Genomic DNA, 22,926 nt, shown 5'->3' with positions numbered 1-22,926 from the left:
TTTTAATTTTTTTGTCATGCATAGCAGCCTTATCATGTGTGTGACAACAGCAGTCTGGACCGCTCAACTCAGTCTTCATTGGGTTGTTCATCCAAAGACGTCCAGTAGTCTATATATGCTGATGCTTATTGCCATGACAACTTGACAGGAAAAGTAATGTGTTAATCATCTTAGCGTCACATTTAGATTTACAAGGACCTTTATATGATGATAAATGACCACAATTAGACAGTCAATTTTCAGTCTAAATACCCAGTGAGGATAATAACCTTTATTTGTGTGTGTGTGTGTGTGTGTGTGTGTGTGTGTGTGTGTGTGTGTGTGTGTGTGTGTGTGTGTGTGTGTGTGTGTGTGTGTGTGTGTGTGTGTGTGTGTGTGTGTGTGTGTGTATGTGTGTGAGTGAATATTTCCACTCCTTCCACCTCCTTAAGTCTTTCCTCATCTTTTATCTTCTGTAAACACACACACACACATGCACATACACTTTCGAGTTCTCACAAGGCTTAATTTATGTTGATCCCATCTGTCAGAAAAAGCTGACATCACACACCATTCATTTATACACGTGTGTGTTCTCGGTGCCTTCTAGTGTGTGTGTATGCTCTTATTGTGCTCCTTTTCTCTGACTGGATCACCACGGCGACTGTACCCTTCACAAACTGTTTTTTTTTCCCTCTCCCCTTTCATCTCCATCTCTCAGATGACTCTCGCTGGCTTTTGTGATCTCTGTTTTTCTCTTTCTTCCTTTGCACCACATGTATCACAGAGGACTGCTTTTTATCCAGCTTCTAATGAGCAAACACTATTTTATTTTTGAGGCTAACAACAGCTGGAGCCTTTAGTAAGGACAAACATCTTATTCACGCTCACCGCCTCAGCAAGCTTTGTCACTCCAAGGGCTCTAGGACTTATTTCTTTGTGATTTTAGTCATCATGTGTTTATTTCTCACTGCATACTGAAAAATATCAATATATCTTGGCAGATAGACACACAGCCACTCATCATTATATCCTCACTGGAGGTAAGAGTTCAGTCTTGCAGCAGAAACACAGTGATCTTTGCCATGATCCTTGACTTTCTTAGTTAATGCTGCAGGATTAAATTAAAGTTTTACCTCTGCTTCACAAAACTTCAAAGGGAGGTATATCTTTTTAGTAGAATATATTTCAATTACAGGGGTCACTTCACCTCAAATTCAACCCTGATGTTCCTTTTTTCAGTAGAAAGTGTTCAAAAGATCACAAATATTAGAGCCAGGAGCTAATTCATGTATCAATCTGCAGTTAGTTCTTAAAGTTTAGACTCTAAAAACTTTATCTGAATTATTGTTGGCTATTTTTACTTTACCTTTGGGGACAGCTCAGTATTTGCTCCCGGGTTAGTTTTTTTTTCACATTTCACTAGGATACCTACTAAAATGGTTCAAAACACTGCATAAAGTTATGAAATTAAAAACAAATTATCCACTAATCAAATAGTAGTAAAGAAATATCTGCTCATCTTTTCTTACTTGAAAAAGGACAGACCAAGAAAATGAAGTATACGTTTGGGTATCTGAGTTGACAACCTTCTCAAAATCATTAAAATAATACTACTTTGCCACTTTGGGGCCACCTAGCTCAAAAAAATCCATCATATACGGAATAATTCATCCTTATAAGGTACTTTGACATCACAAACCCAATATGAGTATTATTCATCCTTCACATTTTTATTTCCACCTAACTTCACAAAATGTTGTTTTGATTGTTCCTCTGAAGTGGTAGAGCACAGCTGTAACACCATTTAAAAAAATGTCACCACTGACTCCACCCCCCTGAAACCAGCTACAACCAGAGTTGTACAGACAGTTCAAAATGTTGCTTTTGTGCTGTATCATTCTTGTATTTTAACCAACCATCATTTATTCAAAACCTCATGAAATGGAATCTTAAGAAGAAGCAGAAAAAAAAGCCATATTTCCAAAAATGTCACATTTCTTGAGCATTGTGGAGCCTAGGTGGCTAATACTGTGACCTTGCAGGTCGAAGGTCAAAACCCCTGCTTGGGTCTTCCCGTGTGGGTTTTCTCTGGGCACTAGTTTACTCTCAAAGTCCAAACACATGTATGTTAAAGGTGGAATTATTTAATGTACTTATTTCTGGGTTATGTCATATCTGTTGGCACATGAACAAAAGACAGAGATCTAGCTCCTCCCTCCAGTGCTTCCTGCAAAAACATGCACTTTCTCAAGCATAAACCCTCCCCCAGTTGGCGAATGGTTGGAGTAATGTCTTTTACCAGTTTAAGCCACAATTTTTCTTCTTCTACTACAGTGTACTCACTAGATATTCACTGAATCTGGTATAGAAATAGCATAAAATCACTTACCTTGCCTTTAAATTGTGGTTGTGTGACAGTTTGGGGCCTGTGACGAACTGGAGACGTATCAAGGGTTTAACCGTGAATTCCACCCAGAGAAAGATGGAAAGGCTTACAGCAAGTCCCTGTGACCCTGATTAGGAAGATATTGGTATAGTTAAAAGATGGACAGGCGTTTGTGATCTTTATAGGGAATCAAGGTCACACTTCCTGTGTAGGAACTTTTATTCCAAATTCAAGTTAAATAAATGTTTATTTTGTCCTAATCAGATTTTACTCATATTATATTATTTGTATTACAGGGTTATGGCAGTGCAGGCATTTTTTTGTTTTTTATTTCTGCAGTTAAACCTTCTGATCAACATTCGTTTTGCTATTAAAATTGAATTTACATGTAGGAAACCTGGCTGCTAAAGCTAAAGGGGAATTATTTATCAGGCTGCAGACATTTTTACAGGAGATTGCTTGGTTTTTAAGAAGCATTTTCAACCTTTGAGTTTCATTTTCATGGCTTTTATGTGCCTATGAAATGATGCCACTATCTATAAAGAGGAAACTCCATTAGAAACAACACTGAAATATATCACAAGTAATAAAGCTGTAATGTAGACTCAAACTAGTATTTTTTCTGTACAATTATGAACTTAAACACTTAATTTTTCTAAAAAAAAAAAAAAAAAAATTCAAAACGTATTCACTGTGACTGTAATTAAGGACTTTTACTTGAAACATTGCTAGGAGAGATCTAATTCTCAGAGTGCTTTTGTAAATCTAAATACTCATTCCTACTCTGGCGACTGAAAAATGTCACACTGCTTTCTTGTACTTTGTCCTAATTTTCTTCAGCTACAGGTAGGTCATGCTGTCGGGTAGCTTGTTTTGATGCAAATTAAATAGGACATGTCTAAGAATCCCTTCTTGGTATTATAAATGAAACACAAATGTGAGCTGTGGCGTTACTAAGAGATTCATTTACACAACTACGGTGTCATGTATCCTCTAATTTGAGAAGCACTTGCTGCCTAACTTGCCTTGCGTCTTGAAAAACATCACAATTATGAAGAAGAGGCTCTCAAGCCACTCCATCTTTTTTTCTAGTGTCACCCCACTTGCAATGCAAATCTATGCAGCAGGTCTCCGAAGTTTAATGACAGCATTTACTCCAATTGGTGGCCTGTCGTGGCAGGAAAGCTGATTTTGTGAGCTCACATGCAGATATAACATATAAAATCATAAAACTGTGCATGAGTTCATTCATATGAAGTAGCATTAAAGGCGGCAGGCCACAAAAATACAAATCCGGGTCTGAAACTATTTAAAGACGAAGGTCGATGGCGATGATGTCACAGCACTGACGTCCGTTGAGGTGACGTTCTTGGATTGATTTTCAGGCCAATTTCTCTTTTAAAGTGTCAGACGAAGTTACTGATGAATGCTGGTGGTTGAACTTAACCTTCACATCCTGTTGTTGACTGTGGTTAACTATAGTCCCCTATAGTGTGTTTTCAGAGCAGAGAGGGTTTAAGTTAAGATTTGACTCAGTAACTACATCTCCCTGACGTAGACAGCCTCATAATATGCGATGTGCTTGTAAACAAGATTAAAATAAAGTCTTTCTGCTGCAGTTCACACAGAGAACTGTAAAACTGGTTTCTGAGACAGACGTGAAACATACTGTGTCTGGAAAATGGATCAGAAAGAAAACAGCGACGCCTGCTGGTCACACGAGGCCATCAGATGCAAACCTGTAAATACTGCAGGCAAGCTGTTACGATCACTTGTTTTATTTTAATAATCCGCAAGAAGGAGCATTGTGACTTTTTGTATTTTTGGTCTAAAGATTTAAATACATTTTGTTTGGATACACATTTTTTTTTTGTGTATTCAACAGCCTAGAGATTGTGGTGCAGATTTCCTTTGGTTTTATCAACCAGAAACCACAGAACTTTGATGTTTTCCTGTTTGAAGTGAATAAGGACAGCAATGTGGAACTTAAAGGAGCATGAGGCAGGATTGAGGCAGGATTTATGAAAAAAATTAATATACGTTTTAAGTTTTCTAGTAATAATGTCAGATGAAGCGTTCCAAACCCAAAAGAATGAGCCCTCTAGCGTATCTCTCCGTTGCCTTGAACAGGCTGTGTGCTGCAAAATGTGCTGCAATTCCGGACCGGAATTTCCCGCGCTGTCCTGCGGATGTGACGTCACATGACGCTGCATGCGCGTTCTCGGCGGCGCACGAGTAAACATTGGATATGCGTTTGAGTCATGGAGGCAGCTTCAACTTGAATTGGAACTGAAAACAGATGCTGACATGGCTCATTTCTTACTGACCAGGTAAGATAACATTAAGTCATAAGTAAGTCATATTTAGAGCTTGATTTGAACGGCGCTCCCGTGCCGGCTTTGCTGTTGGCTGCAGGAACCCCGACGGTCGTCGTGGCGCTAATGAGTCTCATTTCTTATTCTTGCCTCATGCTCCTTTAATGATCCGGCTGGTAAGTAGACACAGCACACTTCCCCTTTTTTTGTTTTTCTTTTTGACTACATGTATCAGAAATCAGTTTCAGCACACACCCCAACGCACCTCATACCAAGACAAAGAACAAGATATCTGAAACGTTATTTTCCATTTATTGATGACCCATACAGGAAAATACTCTGTTAAATATTTCATACTTGTACACAATCATATCCTCTTGGCTCATTGATCTTGTCAGTGCAGTGATGAGCACGCAGCTGCTCACTGGGGTGTTGGTGTGGTGGAGTTGTTCACTTTGTCCTTCTGGCCCGTCAATTTGGCCTCGATGATTCTCTTCACCCATGGCATGGTTGGGTCAGCACAGATTTCAGCACCTTTCCTCATCGTGAAGCTGAAATGAATATTGATGAGTTTGAGTTTGTGCGAAAAGCTGCAACTGAAACATAACAGAACTGAAACAAACTAAACATAACAGCCCAGTGACTAAGACTGAATTCATTCTGGACCCGCGGGGCTGAACTCTGAGAAGAGACGTGACACTTACAGCACACCTTCCATCGAACACAGCGTGTCGGTGTATTTGAAGCTCTGCACCTTTTTCAGGGGCAGGCGGTAGGAGATGTACCTGAAGCAGCACTTGTCTGGACCAAAGCTGTCTAAAACCAGGACAGAGACAAAAGTTCAAAAGTTCAACACAAACCCATCTCATATATAAGACGGCTCTGTACATTTTGGAACGCTGGTGTAGTTTGTAATTATTTTGTACAATTACAACAACAAAAATAAATGATCTGCCATTATTGAACATCTTTTCTCTTTTAAGCATAATTCTCTAAATTGTGATGCTATTTTTGATTGTTTAACGGTCATGATTGATTTCAACACAGAATCTTATGCATTTTCTCCATAAAAAAGGTGACAAACTTACTCTCTGAAGCCAGCACAGCAAGAAACGAGAGAGACATGAGGCAGGTCACCAGAATGACAGGGTTCTTCATCATCATCATCATCTTTGTTTGCTCCTGATTGTTTCTGTGCTGCGCTTGTTGGTCCAACTGGGTGTCTGCGATCTCTCTGTCTGCTTCTCTCGCAGCCCCCGACTTTTATTATACTGCCACCCCAATGTGCGTGTATGTGTGCATGTTCCATGACAACGTATAGACTGTAACCTGAAAGTACCTAGGCTGCAAACTTTTTGCGGTCATGTGGTCAGCGTTTCTCAAAAAGGGAAACAAGAGTGTGGGGAGGAGGGCGAAGCGATCCCCGGTCCTGTCACAATGTGCAAGGTGTGTGTGTGTGTGTGTGTATGCGAGCATCTGTGCCTGAGCATCTGCAATGTTTGTGCAATGTGCAGATGCAGTGCTGGTTGTGGCTCAAAGTTCACATCCCTGCTACTACTTAAATGAGTAAATTTAAAAGAAGTTTCAAACTGTGAACTGTGATAAACCCTATAAGCCTATTAGCGTAAATATGACAGAAGAAGATTGAAAAAGCTGCTACTGTACACTGCCTGATTTATTTATAGCCCTCAAAAGACGTTTAAGAACAAAACGAAGTACATAAACTAAACTAATTTAACAAATACTGATGTATAGAGCGTTTTTATGCGTGATGCCATCTCAGGATTTAGATTTCAAGGTGCTAGCATTGAGAAGTATGAATAAATAATAAGGGCTTCAGTGAGTGCAGGTGAATAAAACTATTTTTTTTGCTTTTATTATTAGTACTAAGAAAAAGAACAACCAATAAAGAGCTTTGACAAGAGAGAGATTACAGGAAGCGATGGGACAAAGAGAAATGTTGTGGTCAGAACTTTGAAGAGGTGGAGAGAGGCGTCCCTGTGGCACAGATGCATCTCCCTCTGGCTGGAAAACACCAGGAAAGAGCGTGAATAACTTTTTCCAGCAAGAGAAATAAGAAAAAAAACTAGCCGTGCCATTGACTCGACTGCCGATATCCGCTGTGTGTGGTTTTACGTCAGTCTTGTCTGCAGCGTCGGCAAATAATACTGAAGTCAGTGGTTCGGATTTTGAGCACGAGAAGTTGTGATCACATAATCCCAGTCTTGGCATCCTTCGGCTGCCTTCCTGTCTGATTCTAGACTGGTTTTAAGAATTTATTGCTTACTTTAAATTTTTTTATTGGACCCTTCTAGGAGGACTGTAGTCAATAAGTCAACTGCTCCTTCCTCTTCTCACATCCATAATAATTCATAAAGGTAATCGAGATTACGCATTGACTTTGCCTTATTTACACTGATGAGACAATAAATATATATCAAAATTGTTGCTTTAAAGTCATCATTTCACTTTGATCTATTGACTCCAGTATCTTACCTCCAGATAGGCCATTTGCATCGACTGGACTTCACTTTTTCCTGTCAAATCTTTCAGTTATTTCTTATGTTTTTGTATTGTATTATCATCTATTGCCCTTTTATTTAAATTGTTTTTGTTAAGGATTTCGGCCGTCATTATTTTCCAACCTGCTCTATAACTAAATTTCCCCCTTGACCTTTTGACCTTGACAGGATAGTTGAACACTGGCTTGACCTAAAAGCACGTCGGTATTAAAGCTGCACTCAAAACTTTCATGACAATCAACGTGAACCAATCATATTTTAATTGTGTACTAACATGACATATTTTCTTTTTATTAGGTATCATTAAGCCTCATTGTTGTCTGTACACAAATAAACAAAGCTATAGAGCCATTCCTAAGCACTCATTTGTAAAGCTCCTAAATACAACTTATTTACTGTAAGTAAGAAAGTTACATCAATCCTTATATGCCTACCAGTTCATATTTTCTCCCACCCTTTTTAGGATGTAAACCCACTGAAGATGAGTACTAACTACTAAAAAGACTGACCTTATAGATGGTAAAATGGTAAATGGCTTACACTTACCGTATTTTCTGGACTATAAGCCGCTACTTTTTTCATAGGTTTTGAACCATGCGGCTTATACAAAGGTGCGGCTATTCTGTGGATTTTTCTTCCACCGCTCGGGGCGCTCTAACCGGAATTACGGTAGAATCAAAAAATAAATGCAAAGAAGAATACGCTACTTCTTGTTTAGCAGATAGAAGTAGGTAGAAGCAGATAGGAAACAGATAAATAGATAAATAAATACCGGTTATTTTCTCTTGGTTCTGTCCCGTTTTAATCAGCAAAGTTGCTGCCGTGTTAAAAGACACTGTTAGGAAAGGATCTATTTAGGTACAAACATGTACATCATTTACAGTTCAAAATCGTTCTGTACATGTAGTAAATATCTAATCTAACAACATAAATATCTGCGACTTGCATATCTTTTTTTTTTTTTTTAAATAGAGCGGATGCGGCTTATATGGAGGTGCGGCTTATAGTCCAGAAAATACGGTATATAGCGCCCAAAGCGCTTTACACTGTAGACGTTCACCCACACACATTCACACAGCAGTTGTCGGCGGAGCTGAGCCACCACCCCTTATTTAGGACACTTTGGGCCTAATCTGGGTTTTTTTGGCTTGTGGCTGAGCTGCTGGCACGTACTATGTACATCATGCAAAACTTGGGTTTTGGTATGCATTGCATGAGTCAGATGGTGCCCATATTTAATAAACTGGGCTTCAAATGGGATAAATGTTGGAAGGACCCGGTCTGATCCGAAGGGACAAAAACAATAAAAGAATTGGCTGGTGGATATGTGACCAGATAAAAAGGTAACCGGTTGCCTTGAGCCAAATGTGGGCCAAAGAAAGTAACAGATATTCTTTGGTATCTGGGTAAAGTGTTACTTTGTGGTGCCCAGATGATAAAGCAGGTGATGTAAACAAATGTACGACATTGCTTTCATTTATTGAGACGATCCATTCAGCCTACCAAGTATCAGAGGTGTGAAATGTGTGAAAAGGTGTGAAATATAATTAGCTTCTTAAATTTCCAGTTCAGACACTTTACTTTATCGGCTACTATAACTTACTATAACATCATGTTTACTCTTTGACTCATTTAGGACAACCACACACATAACAGCTAGCCAGATCTGACGGTTTTTAATTTTTTTAATTTTTTTATTTGACACTTTCTACAGATTGCTTGAAGACACACATCTCTTCTTGTACCGTCACTCTCTCTTTGAGGAAGTCAACAAAAACACAACCTTGTTATTATTTGATGAGGGAAACGCAAGTCATCAGCTTTTACACCACTTTTTTCCACTTCTCTGTTGCTAATGCTAATGATGCTTTTGTCTCTAGCACCAACTTCTTGCAGCAACGTGAGATAAAAATATGTTTATAACAGCCACTTGTAGCCTGTAACAATGATACAACGCAGCCGAAGAACTGAAAGGAGTTCGTTTTTCAAACTCCCACTTCTGAAATCCACTACACGGGTTGACATTTTTGAATACACACAAAGGCAGATTATGCTTGAAGAAACACCAGAAGGAAAGTTGCACAACTACTTCATTAATGACAAACATTCCCATAGCAATATATCACATATCTCAAAAGAAAAAACAAGAAAGAAAGCATGATTCTGCTCAGGTTCCCAACGTTCCACCTGTACCAGTATCATTCCTGACAGAAAAGGGACACAGTTATCCGTCACGAGAGGGATGTTGTGTAGGGCTTGAGTAGGGCTACTCATACTCAGGCAGCCAGAGGAAGTAACTCTGTAAAAGCAGGCTTGTAAAGTTCAGTTGCTGAAACAGAATCAGATCACGTTTAGGTTGTTGACCAAAAGTAAACTATGACAGGCAACTGTTACTTAACAAAAGCAGGCTAATGGACCGCATGCAGTCCCAGTACCACAGGAATACTGTACTTATTCTCCTTAAAGACTTAGTAAATGGTCCACATACATACTTTTGTGGTTGTTGATGCTGTTGACAGACCACTTCAGCCACCTTTATCCATTGTTTATTGATGTATTTTTTCTTTAGATCAATTTTAAGTTTCTCTTTAAAGTGAAGATCAGTTGTGTGTAACAATGAGCACATCCTCAGTTTAGAGAGTTGGACGTCTTAAATGACTCTTTTGGAGATATTTGAATTTTAACACACTTTACCACGTTTGTTTTTTCGTGCATATTTATTATTGAGGGGTGATAACCTTAGACACCCATCAATTTCACTATTGATCTACAGCAACCTCCTCATGTACTCGCAATGATGTCAATGTTTGTAAAGTACAATTCTAAGTCTATGCTTATGTCATGTCAAGTTTACTGTAATAGATAACTGTTGTAAATATAAATAACATGCTAATTATGTGCATTGCCATGGTAGTTTGTTTTACGGGTACGGAAATGGTGAATTAGCTGAACTTAGACGGACAGAAAAAAAAGAAAAGAAAAAAAACCGAGAGGCTGACTTCAGCATAAATCCACCACCTACCAGCTCAGACCGAAACCTGTGGTTTGTATCTGAGGCAGGGGTACAATGCAATATGAATGCACAAGTGTGGAGGTGTGGAAACCAGCAGAGTAAAAAAAAAAAAACCCTTCTTCAACGTGCATTTAAATTTTGTGTCCAAATACAGAAATAATTGACTTGATGTTAATCAATGTCATATAAGTTCTTGAACTGCTTTGCTGTAAAAAGGAGTGGATGTATGAAAATGTAAAGATGTAAAAAAAAAAGATGAATAAAAAACAAAAGAATAATCAACTAAGAATTTTTTTTAATTATTATTTTACCCTTAAAAGAATCACAACATATAATCTTAAAAGATTGAAGAAGTTTGAAAATGCTTTATATGAACGGATGAAATATGAAAACCCTGAGCGGAATCGTCTGAAATAAACTCGGATGTCGTCACTTGACTGAACTGAGGTTTAATGGAAAGTGTGAAATGGAAACTTTGCTTGAAGGTTTGTGGGGAATGGAGAGTGATATATTTACCAGCATCACCGGCCTGTAAATCAAAACCGCAGACCAAACCATTCCCTTTACTCTTACAGACACTGCTAACCCTAGAAGACCACTGGCAGAAAATCTGATTGTAATGATGTAATCTCATCAAAATATTGAGCTAATTAAAAACACATGTATTTTATTTTTCTTTTGTTTGGTTGGATAGTTGTCAACAGACCAAGCTGGATTTTGAAATTGTGTTAATTGTTGATCATTCAAATTATTATACACACTATATCTGTGGAAGTTATGATGAAATCAATTAATATCCCAAACATGATCAGTTTCAACCAGAGGTAATATGTAAATAAAGGATAATGTGATTTTTACATTCCTATTTTATCTCACCAGGCAACAAGAAGACATTTTTACAGCCTCCTACCATTTAATGTATGTAATTATCTATAATAATTTTGTTTTGTGTTTGTTCAATGATAGAAAACTGATAAACTATCAGTATGCAAAAAAAAAAAATTTTTTTCTTTTTTGGAAGTTTTCCTTTGTTTAAAGCAGAAAATGGATTTCAAAAATCACTGGCATGGTGTACAAAGATGAAAATGTACTTGTGGATCTGAGTGTACGTACAACAATGAACTGTGAAAAAAAAACAACTTTACTGTAACACAAAAACAAGACAAAATTTGATAAAGTGAGGAACAGATGAATTGCTTTACGTATTTTTTCAGTTGTAAAGTTTACTGCGGTGTATAGAATCCCCCGTCTGCTAAAAACCTCAGCGACATGCAGCTGGTTTCAAGAGACAGACGACAAGGGATTTACAGCAACATAGCACGCTGAAACACACAGAAGAAACAATCTAACCACAACATACCAACAAATATTCAGCTGCAAAACAAGACACAGACTCTCCTGACTGCTTTTACATTTCAGGTTTAGCCACAGCTGAGAAAAAGATGCACAGAAGATGATATTATTTAGACTTAGACTTCTTTATTGTCAGTCACATACAGCCGGTGTATCTGAGGGAAGTTTCTCTTGCGAGGCTCACATAGATATTTGCAAAAGTAAGAAACTATAAAAATATACTATTAACAAGATAACAGGATTAGAAAATTAGAACATTAGAAAAATAAACCACAGTAAATATAACAGTGTGCAAAGGATAAAACAGATAACCAAGATAAACAGGATAAATAGCATCAAACACAATATAGTGTGCAAAAGATAACCAGATAAACAGGATGAAAAAAGAGAACCAACAGTAAAAAGTAAGTACTGTAAAGTAAAATACTAGGATGTGAACAGGATATGTGCAGAACTGTGGACGTAAACAGAAAATATAAGCTACAGGTGTAGACGGTAAAACCATAGGTGCAAACATACATATACATAGAGATAAGGATGTAAACAGAATGATTTAAAGTGCACATGTATTTGTGCAATCTGGCAGCTTACTGTTCATTTGAGGGGAATGCACACAGAAGTCTAAATATTGGGTTTTAAGTTATACATATAACTTAATTTTGTTGTTTATTTATATTTTAACTATCCCAAAAAACTGCTTTTTTTTAGGCTTTAAACTAATATCAAAATATCAAAAGGAACCACTAAGTGGCAGCAAAGAGACATGCAGAGAAGCGTGAAGATAGTAAGTTGTTCTTTTTAATTGTGCTGAGATCTTTTTTGTACCTTCATATTGTGTTTTCACACAGTGTGAAGATGTTTCTTTTTTCCTCCTCTTTCCTAGTGTCATCCTTTGATCCTTCTTCTCACCTAATGAAAGTGCGGCCCCTTCCCTTGGCTGCAGCCTCAGGCACCTGTCTACTCACGTCTTTTTTCATTGTTCTCTTTAGACGGCTGTACTGGAATGAATTCCGTTGTGTAAGTAAACTGGCTCAACGACAAATAAAGAATCTTGTATAAAGAATCTTGAATCAATACAATTTCTGATCAAATATCGGCATAAAGATCTGGTGCTTTTTACCAGAAAAACAACCACAGATAACATTGTGTTAATGAGTGAGGATGGTCTGACACTTTTTGTAGTCACACCAGAGGTGTTGTGTGACACTTTCCTGTCTCTTACGCTGAGGGCTGACCATAGACTGTCAAAAAAAAAAAAAAGAACTTGAAAAACCCTCTGTGACGTCACATAGGTTTTCTGGTGGATCCGTCTTCATGTCAGATGTCACGACAAAAACAACATGCAAAATAAGTACTGCCAGAGCTCAAACAAGGATAAGTGATTCTCAGTTAGCACCTATGTGCCGAGGCCATGGGTTTACCTGTAGAAACAGCAAAGCATTGTTTTCTCTGCTAGATTTGAGTTTTTACCTCCAGTGTGTCCTCAGTGGGAGTCCCCTGCATAAGGACAGCTGTTGGCTCCAGTTGCTGTAACGATGGCCTGAGGTCAGCTCTTCCCTGGGTTTTGGTGGGGTGCACACATCGATCCCACAGAGGTGATGTTCGGCACACTACACCACATGCATTTTTATCATTAAGCACTTTGTGTTGCATTTTATTGTATGGAAAAGTTGCTGTATAAATAAAGCTTGATTTCATTTGATTTGGTCAACCCATATATTTAGAGTGATGGTCAACACGTTCTCTTGGGTTTTAATTCACAGCTCAGTTGTCAAATTCACTGAAATTGTAATAACAGCTAACCGTTAACACCACAGACCGCTTTCATTCATTCATTCATTCATTCATTCATTCATTCATTCATTCATTCATTCATTCATTCATTCATTCATTCATTCATTCATTCATTCATTCATTCATTCATTCATTCATCATATTGACTCTGATTTCTCCCTCTCATATGAAAATGTATTGTTTGGATTCTTTTCTTACACATCTAGCAAAGCAAATCAATTTTACATCATCAATTTAATTTTGTTACTTGCAAAATTTCATATTCACAAATCGAAATTCTCTAATTACATACCATCTTTCCCGGCCTTTAAAAATGAATTCAAACAATACATTGCAACAATCCAATACTAAAAAGAGAAAAGCCATCCAAACCACTGAGTTATGTACTAGGTATAGCATTTTTTTGAACTGATCTATAATGTCTGTATGTGACTAATCCCCTGGCATCAACTGTTTCTATGTATGTTTTGTCTGTTTTATATTGTTCTGTTGACAATTTGAAATAAAGAAGTGTGAAAAAAAGCCACACATTAAGCATAAATATGTGGTTCATATAAATCTTTGTGATGAAGGACATGAATATTCAATCCCTATGGATTTGTATCAGATGTGAAATCTACCTATGACCAAAATTGCTGTTTTTACCAGACTGTATACATGCTTTTTCTTCCACTGTTAACTCTCCACATATTATTATGAATTATATTATGGTCTCTAGGGGTAACTATCATTAACCACAGTGGTCAAGATGCTGCACCTTTCACCAGTTGCACGTTGTGGGTCGGACACGTGAACTTTCTAGTTATATTCTGCCCCCTTGTGGTCACAAGCGATATTGCTACCATAGACTTTAAGTGACTTCAATCTTCCCTACACAAACAACGTCCACCTTCTGCTTTCTAAGCATCTTCTCCTCCTGGTGACCTTTGACCTGTTGTATAACCGATGTTTATTCATCAAGTGACACTGCTTTCCCTCGGTTTCCACTGCAATCGCTCTCCGAGACAACAACTCACCTCGCAGGAAAAATGCAGCACACTTCCTCACAGTCTATAAAAGAAAATAAGACATTTAAGGGTCTGAACACCTTTAAATAAAAGTTTTAGCATGTCAACAAAGGCAAGCGAGCCAGCACTGAATCATGCTCCTCCAGTGGAAAAAGACATTTAAATGGGTTTTAGAAAGCAAAGTGATGTACTTGGAATAAACAACAACAAAGGTTCAGATTGCTTTTATTTTCAGGTTTATGGCATTTACTTTTTGTATCACTAATCAAACCAAAATAGACACATTTTATTTGGAAATGTTTTGTTATAAACTGCTGCGGACATTGAGTCTTTCATTTGCTGTTGCCAGTAGATGGGAGTGTATTATTGTATCATTTGTGCTCAGAAGTCTTCAGAGTGATACTGAGTTTGTAGAAGTCAAAGATGACCAGAGGTGTCAAGTAACAAAGTACAAATACTTCGTTACCTTACTTAAGTAGAAATTTTGGTTATCTATACCAGTGATTCTTAACCATAGGGCCGCGGCCCACACTTGGGCCGCGAGCGCCATCTAGTGGGCCGCCAAAAAAAATTCAGTTTTGTACTTGTGGGCCGCGAGGGCCGCGGGACTGCATAGCAACTCCCAACCAAATGAGGAGAAGAAGACACTCAGCTAGCTGTACGTGTAATAGTAAGAGAAATGGTGTGTATTTATAGAGAAAATCCTTCATTTTGCACAGAGTAGGTTTAGATCCGCCAGGATTAGGGATCGATTACTTGGGTCTGCGCCCAGAGCGAGCGAGCGCGGCGTGATAATTTATCCTGACGCGTCCCCGCGGCCGGGGAGGTCGGTGCCGCTCGGGCGGTGGGCTCCGTCGTTACTGCTGAAGGATGGTAGATGCGTGGGCTGACGTGTCTGCTGGACTGGACTGTTGTTCGGGCTCGCAAAAGCATCGGAAATTGACTCGGCTGCAGCGGCCAGAGCTGCGGTGCTGGCTCTGCCCGCTCAGGCTCGGATGAAACCCGACACGCGCAGTCCTGACAACTTATTAATGTAAATAAAACTTAGTAAGTTATTTAGTAAGTAATTAGCTTGACTCTTACAGAGATGAGAAACGTAACAGGTGGAAAGGAAAGTTTAACCCGGAATGGACAAATTCATCCTGGTTCAGTCTTCACACTGGGACAAAACCAGTGTCTCATACATTCAGAGACCGTGGCGTTCAAAGTGCGAATGTGAAACGCCACTGAAACAAAACACAAAGTTTTTCATCAAACATATCCACTCAAGTCTGAACTGAAGTCACAGAAAAATAAACTGACCATTTTAAAACATGTTTGGGTCCAGATACAGCTGTGAGGCAGCTTTCTCCACAGTGAACATAATTAAAACTAAATATCGTTCCAGGTTCATCAATGAGCACCTCCACATGCATATGAGAACCTGACACCATCCAGCCCAGATTTAAAGTCCTGACAGAAGAAATTAGAGCTCAGTTCTCTCACTGAACGACAGAAAGTGGGGGCATAAGATTAAGGGGAAGAAAGAAAAACTGCAAAACTGTTCAATTGTTAAGATGTGTTTATATTAATTTATTATACAAATGTGTTGAGACAATTAACAAAGAAAAGGGGAAATTCAAACTGCTGGTAAAGAAATAAAATAAGATAGCATTTGAAAAATAAAATAAAATCTTTTTTATTTTTAAGAGAAAGAAATATGTGTAATTGAAGTTACACATGTTAATGGGCAAATATGTACTTTTTTAATATAACAGTCAGATGCAGATGTTGATACAACTATGAGGCTACTTGAATATATATATATATATATATATATATTAGGGCTGTCCAACTTAATATATATATATATATATTATATATATTTATTATGATGTTCTGGACCTTCGCTTGAGTACATTTTCTCTAAATGGACCTCTTAAAGTTGAATACCCCTGCTATACAGTGTTAATATTTAACGGGCCCCGGGCCACTCTGTACTGAAAAAATTGGGCCCCGAGGTCAGAAAGGTTAAGAACCCCTGATCTATACTTCACTGGAGTAATTATTTTTCAGACGACTTTTTACTTTTACTCCTTACATTTTCACGAAATTATCTGTACTTTTTACTCCTTCCTTTTTAAAAACAGCCTGGTTACTCTATTTCATTTCGGCCTTTAAAAAAAACTATCCAGTTAAATTGCGCCATCCGGATAGAGTGAATTTGGTTGTGGTTTTGGCACAGATGTTCTTGTCCAGTTTTGTTCTTACATCCGTTCCCTCAGATTCCTGCAACTAAACTTGGATGTACATTCCAATAAAGGTTAGGATAAATGATAACATGCCTCTGAAGTTTGACTTTTTGCACCATTACAATACTTATAGGCAACTAGTCATCATATCTCCTGCTCTCTGAAACACATGTTAATGCTCAATAGTACACATATGTGGTTCTTTAATATATTTGCATTATACTAAGATGCATTCATTTTCAATGGCTTTTGTCCTTAATGGCTTTTTCCCCCTTACATTACTTTTACTTTTATACTTTAAGTAGTTTTGAAACCAGTACTTTTATACTTTTACTTGAGTAAAAAACTTGAGTTGAAACTTCAACTTCTACAGGAGTATTTTTAAACTCTAGTATCTATACTTCTACCTGAGTAATGAATGTGAATACTTTTGACACCTCTGAAGATGACTGAGGTTACCATTCTTATATTCAGTTTTTGTGGCCGGCAGTATGAGTTGCTGAGTACTTTAACAATTACTCAACAACAACAAAGCACAGAAAACTTAAACATTGGAAAAAGTAAAGCTTAAAAAATGATAATGTCTTCCGTGTTTCACAGCAAAGTCAACTTGTACATTAAATCCTTGGGTGTGCAGAATTTTATAAACATGTAGTTGAAGGTTTACAGTATAGACAATAAATGTAAAGAAACAAGGATGCCTTAAGGCTTAAACAACTCCATCCCATCCCAGAAGAGCTACACAATCACATTGCTTTGAAAGAGTGGCACCCAACTGTACTGTCTGTCACCATTTCAGCAAAAACATGAAATCTGACCACTATCTCCCCCTCTCTGCCAGAAAAAGGCTGCAACAACGGAGCTGACCTTGGTATCATTTAGATATACAATATCATCAGCTCAACATTTTATTGCAACTTATGTTAAACTGAATAGGAATTACTAAAAAGTTTTTGCTTTAAAAAAAAGGAGTCCATCAATCCATTTCTGACGTGTTCACAAGAATGTAACAGAAGAACAACCTAAAAATATAAAATCTCCTTATCTTGTTCAACAGCATCTGTATTTCCTACCTATACATCAATGTGACATTCTGCCTTGAAATATGTATGCGAGTGAGTATTTTTGTAGCCGTGCACTTGAAATAGAAAACATTTCTGTACATCCGTGAGAATAACAGTGATAAATAAATGTTGTCCAGCCCTGAATTATCGAACTGCTGCTGGTGCCTTTTGCAGCTGAAAACATCGTGTTCCCTGATAACGTAGGATCATTTTTCATCCTGACATCTCTTATGCAACTATGATTAAAGCCGTGTGCGTGCGCCACAAACATGCATGCACACAAGGAAAATCTACAGGAAGATCCCTAAACTTAGGATGAACAGAACAGATGGGGGAAGAGATCAAATTACCTTTCTGTGTGACAGCTTTCACGTGACACATCCAGCCCCAGGAAAACAGAAATGGGGGGACACTCTCAATAAAGTTCAAATCTTGAATGTGCTTTCAGTGAACAACAGAAACTTATATCATAATAAATGTGTAAACTTTGACATCTTATCAGAGATTCTCATTAGGCAACTTTCCGGAGGTTAATTGTCGGTAATCACAAAATGTATGCGGAAATATCCAGTCACATTAACGTACAAAAGAACGTGAACTATAGCTTTCCTGTTTGCTTTCCCAGAGACCTCTCCATTCAAGTATACTGATAACTGAGTGACGCAGAGAAGATGCTTATAAGACAGTTTACAGCGATTAAAACCAGACAAAACTGAACCAAAAAAGTCCAATCTTAAAGCAGATTATGATGATATCCGTGTCATTTTGGAGACGTCCTGCGATACGAAAGACCAAAGCTCAGGCTTGATGAGCAAACTAGGTGTCAAAATAAGATAAGTGCGCTGAATTGATCCCTTATAGATGCATCTGCGCATGTGTGTCTTTTCACAGGATGTTGATCTCTTCCATGGCCTCGGTGAAAGCCAGGAAGAGGTTCAAGGAATGGTCACAAGGATTTAAGATTATTTTTAAACACAGACACACACACACACACACACTTATACAGTCTGTAGAAACCAAGTTTTTTTTATCAGCCACAGGATACAAACAAGAGAGACACAGCTGGCATGACAACAGCTATAACAAAACATTTCCTTCATCTCATCATTAAAAAAAAATATGTTGCACTTGCAAACAGTACATCTTCACACTTCCGCAGCTCCGATTGAAAGAAAATTGTAATAAAATAAATCCCACTCTGACAATACCCAACCCTGGTCCTTTAATTTTACCTATCATGTAGTAAAGGCTCTTCTTTCACACCTTACGTCACCATGGAAGCAGAAGGCAATTATCATCAAGGTGTCACCACTGAGCTGTTCGTGTGACCTTTCCGCCCTCAAGTAGACGTGCACGCACTCAACGAGTCACAAGTGGATTGCTTCAATACACGCAACTATGGTGGATGGAGAAAAACAGGGTTGGGTCTGCTTCTATGTTCTAACAAACAGACCTTCACTGTCTGCCTGTAAGGGATTATCTTTCTGTAGCAGCACTGATCCTCCCTGATGATCCAGAGTGCTCAGCGTAAGAGATAGGGATGCTTGCGAGGGGAACGTGTGAACTTTCCACCCATTCCAGGTCTTGACTGTAAATCTCATCACTGACATGAAATGAAGCAGCTGAAAACACGCGCCGTGTGTCATGTAGGCGTCATGTAGGTGGGACACATCTTCCTGCAGGACTCCTCGGGCCTCTGAAAGAGACTTTTCAGCCCTTGAAATGAAATTTGATTCTAAATCGACCTTTTCTTTTCAGTGGTTGCTTGTGAAGAACCTAAGCCATCCTTATTTTTACTCTTTCATTCCTTGACGTAGTCATTCATTTAATTGTATTGTATTAATTGATGGGACATTTTGGATCAACATAAAGATAATTAAAGGGAACATGTCACATGCCACCTATTGGTCAACTCTTTTTTGGTTTTCTGAGTGACGTCATATTGGCAGGAATACTGATGCTTAACTAACCCCAACCCCAATTGATTAAAAATGGATACATAGACAGAAAGAAGAGGAAGGAAACTGGCTGGAACATGTTCACTACGCTCACCATTTAAAACATCGCCAAAGCAGAAGCAGGAAAACCAAATGAGTGAGAAATCCCTCAGAATAACAACACTGGTAAACACATTTTGGTATGTGCAGACGATGTTTCTCCTGGCCCTAAAACTCTTGCGAAGTTCACTTATCATGCTAACTTAGGGTTGCCACCTTTCAGAAATAGAAATAAGGGACGCCCCGATTTCAGCAGCGCAGGCGCCAAAGAAAAGGACATCCCCAAAACTTCTAAACTGCATAGAAATGTATTTATTTTATATGAAAAAACAAAATGCTTTGATTTAAAGTTTAAAGTGCTTTAATAGCATTTAACTTGCATGACTGTACAGACAGCCAACCATACTAGCAACTGAAATAGCCTCCCATGATGTGTACGTCCATCAGCCCAGATGTAGAATATAACCTACAGGTGAAGGTCGGAACATTAGAATATGGTGTAAAAGTCAATTTATTTCAATAATTCAACTTAAAAGGTGAAACTAATATATTACATAATCTCATTACATGCAAAGCAAGATGTGTTAAACCTTTATTTGTTATTATTTTGATGATTGAATTGTTTATTGATTTCATAATATAGAGATTTTTTCATTTGGGGTTTTCATAAACTGTGAGCCATAATCACCAAAATTATAACAAATAAAGGCTTGAAATATCTCACTTTGTATGTAGTGGGAAATAATATATTTGTTTCAACTTCAGTCGAATTTACTACGAATGAAGTTTTACAATATATTCAAATTTTCCGACCTCCACCTGTATGACATAAATAAATAAGAGCATAATGTGTGTCTGTATTGGTTCAATATGGAACGCAACTTTTAATTCCCAATTACGGAACAATTCCGTATTTTTAGGGACGGGTGGCAACCCTGTGCTAACTGCTAAGCTACTTTAGTTACTTAGGAGAAGGGAGGCAATCAAAGTAAGTATTTTATAACATGGTTTTAATATATGTACATGGCAATATAAACATATTTAAATTGACTCTAAGTTGCTCATAAGCTAGCCATGAGCAACACAGAGTGTGATTCAGGTGTCACTTAAACAAAAACGCACCCCCTACTATGCATAGATTTTTCTAGCTATTGAGAAAAACAAAACAACAAAAAAAAAAAAAAAAGTGTTTCGTGCACCAGGCTCTTGATGTCGTAAAGTGACAGTTAATGGAGATTGACTGTCTTTTGGAGCCAAAAGGCATCGTTTATACGGAACACATCTGACTGCAGTTGTCAGTTGAAAAACTGGTGTTTTCAATACTTTCAGGATCACGTCAGACAATCAAGCCAGATGTAACCCGTTGGATAAACCATAAACAGATACATACGTCTTAGACCAAAGGGGGGAAAAAAACGCATAAATAAAGCCACAAACACATGAGCAAAAACCAAAGTACAAACGAAGAGACAAAAAGCCTCTAACCATGATGCATGTTAGACATGAAACTAGCATACCATGTATGTGGGAAACATATTTGGCTTAGTATTTACTAAAATTAGTTTCATTATATGCAGTGGGAGCCCAATAAAAAAAAAGGACATAATCATCCGGTGTCTCACGTGAAACCAGTGTGGGAGTGCTTTAAAAATGTCACACGCCACAGCTGGCCACTGTGCTCTGGCCCCTAATCATCCCTCGTCCATCAAATACAGTTTATGTGATGTACACAAAGCTCTGCACGAACATCTGCGTTTCCTACAGCTTGCATGACCCCCCAGTTTGTTTTTTATGGTGTGGTGGCATGCACACACTAGAAGGCCACCAACTGCACATGCGCTGGAAAACTGAAATGGAAGTGTGTTTCAAAACAGCTGTAGATGCTCATTTACGGCCCACATGGGAGACATCTGTGGACTATGAAGTAATATGATAAGAATAATGAAGCCCGAGTGTACGCCTACGAGGGATCAGAGGTGTCAAAAGTATTCACATTCATTACCCAGGTAGAAGTATAGATACTAGAGTTTAAAAATACTCCTGTAGAAGTTGAAGTATCAACTCAAGTTTTTTACTCAAGTTAAAGTATAAAAGTACTGGTTTCAAAACTACTTAAAGTATAAAAGTAAAAGTAATGTAAGGGGGAAAAAGCCATTAAGGACAAAAGCCATTGAAAATGAATGCATCTTAGTATAATGCAAATATATTAAAGAACCATATATGTGTACTATTGAGCATTAACATGTGTTTCAGAGAGCAGGAGATATGATGACTAGTTGCCTATAAGTATTGTTATGGTGATAAAAGTCAAACTTCATGTTCATGTTATCATTTATCCTAACCTTTATTGGAATTTACATCCAAGTTTAGTTGCAGGAATCTGAGGGAACGGATGTAAGAACAAAACTGGACAAGAACATCTGAAACAACCACAACCAAATTCACTCTATCCGGATGGAGCAATTTAACTGGATAGTTTATTTTTAAAGGCCGAAATGAAATAGAGTAACGAGGCTGTTTTTAAAATGTAAGGAGTAAAAAGTACAAATAATTGTGTGAAAATGTAAGGAGTAAAAGTAAAAAGTCGTCTGAAAAATAATTACTCCAGTGAAGTATAGATAACCAAAATGTCTACTTAAGTAAGGTAACGAAGTATTTGTACTTTGTTACTTGACACCTCTGCATACATTTAATAAAGTGTAACTGTAAAAAAAGAAACTTTCTTTGGATTTTGTCCATGTAAGTGCACACATCCTAACGTATAACATGGTCACTGAAATCCACTGAGTCAGCTGGTTAATAACATCTTTGTTCATTTCAAGTGAGCCAGATCTGCTGCAACAGACCCATAGAGTTTAGAAAGTGGTTGTACAGCTGAAGATGTTTTTGTTCCCCCTCAGCATTTCTAATGTGATTGTGTTATAATGCCTGCAGCCATTATGATAGCGATGTGTCTGAGATGGAGATGGCATACTCCCCTCACAACGCGCTGAAATTCCAGATCTCCGAGCAGCTAGCTGTACAGTGTCCTCGAGTGTGTTTCTGCACATAACACTGTATCAATAACAAAAACGTACACCCACACATACTCCTGTTCATACCTTCCTGTCAACAGACGCTCCACGCAGAGTACAACTGACACACCGGTTGGAGATATGCATGTGTTTTCCTGCTGAAAAGATAAAACAGCAGCTAAAACACATTTGATCTGTCACTGGTGTTTTATGATCTCAGTACCCGCATGTGTCTCACTAGATAATCA

General features: G+C 38.0%; 1 protein-coding gene across 1 annotated transcript; it reads right to left on the bottom strand.

Annotated features, from left to right (window-relative positions):
* Window positions 1-4,992: 4,992 nt before the first annotated feature.
* Window positions 4,993-5,934, bottom strand: ccl38a.4 (chemokine (C-C motif) ligand 38, duplicate 4). Its single transcript, XM_061706963.1, has 3 exons — window positions 5,772-5,934; window positions 5,388-5,499; window positions 4,993-5,234 (listed from the first exon to the last, which is right to left on the bottom strand). Exons 1-3 carry the CDS (start codon window positions 5,851-5,853, stop codon window positions 5,105-5,107), a joined length of 324 nt encoding a protein of 107 aa, XP_061562947.1. The 5' UTR covers window positions 5,854-5,934; the 3' UTR covers window positions 4,993-5,104.
* Between the last annotated feature and the right edge of the window lie 16,992 nt (window positions 5,935-22,926).

Source organism: Cololabis saira, chromosome 18, assembly GCF_033807715.1.
Source record: "Cololabis saira isolate AMF1-May2022 chromosome 18, fColSai1.1, whole genome shotgun sequence".
NCBI classification, from domain to species: Eukaryota; Metazoa; Chordata; class Actinopteri; order Beloniformes; family Belonidae; genus Cololabis; species Cololabis saira.
Note: the sequence above shows the minus strand (reverse complement) of the source record. Positions and strands in the feature narration are given on the sequence as shown.

Bases quoted from the DNA above. Each gene is read 5' to 3' on its own strand.
- ccl38a.4 (XM_061706963.1), bottom strand. From the start codon at position 5,853: ATGATGATGATGATGAAGAACCCTGTCATTCTGGTGACCTGCCTCATG. The intron at 5,500-5,771 runs GTAAGTTTGTCA...TCCTGGTTTTAG, and splicing joins TGCTGTGCTGGCTTCAGAGA to ACAGCTTTGGTCCAGACAAG. The intron at 5,235-5,387 runs GTAAGTGTCACG...TATTCATTTCAG, and splicing joins TGTTCGATGGAAGGTGTGCT to CTTCACGATGAGGAAAGGTG.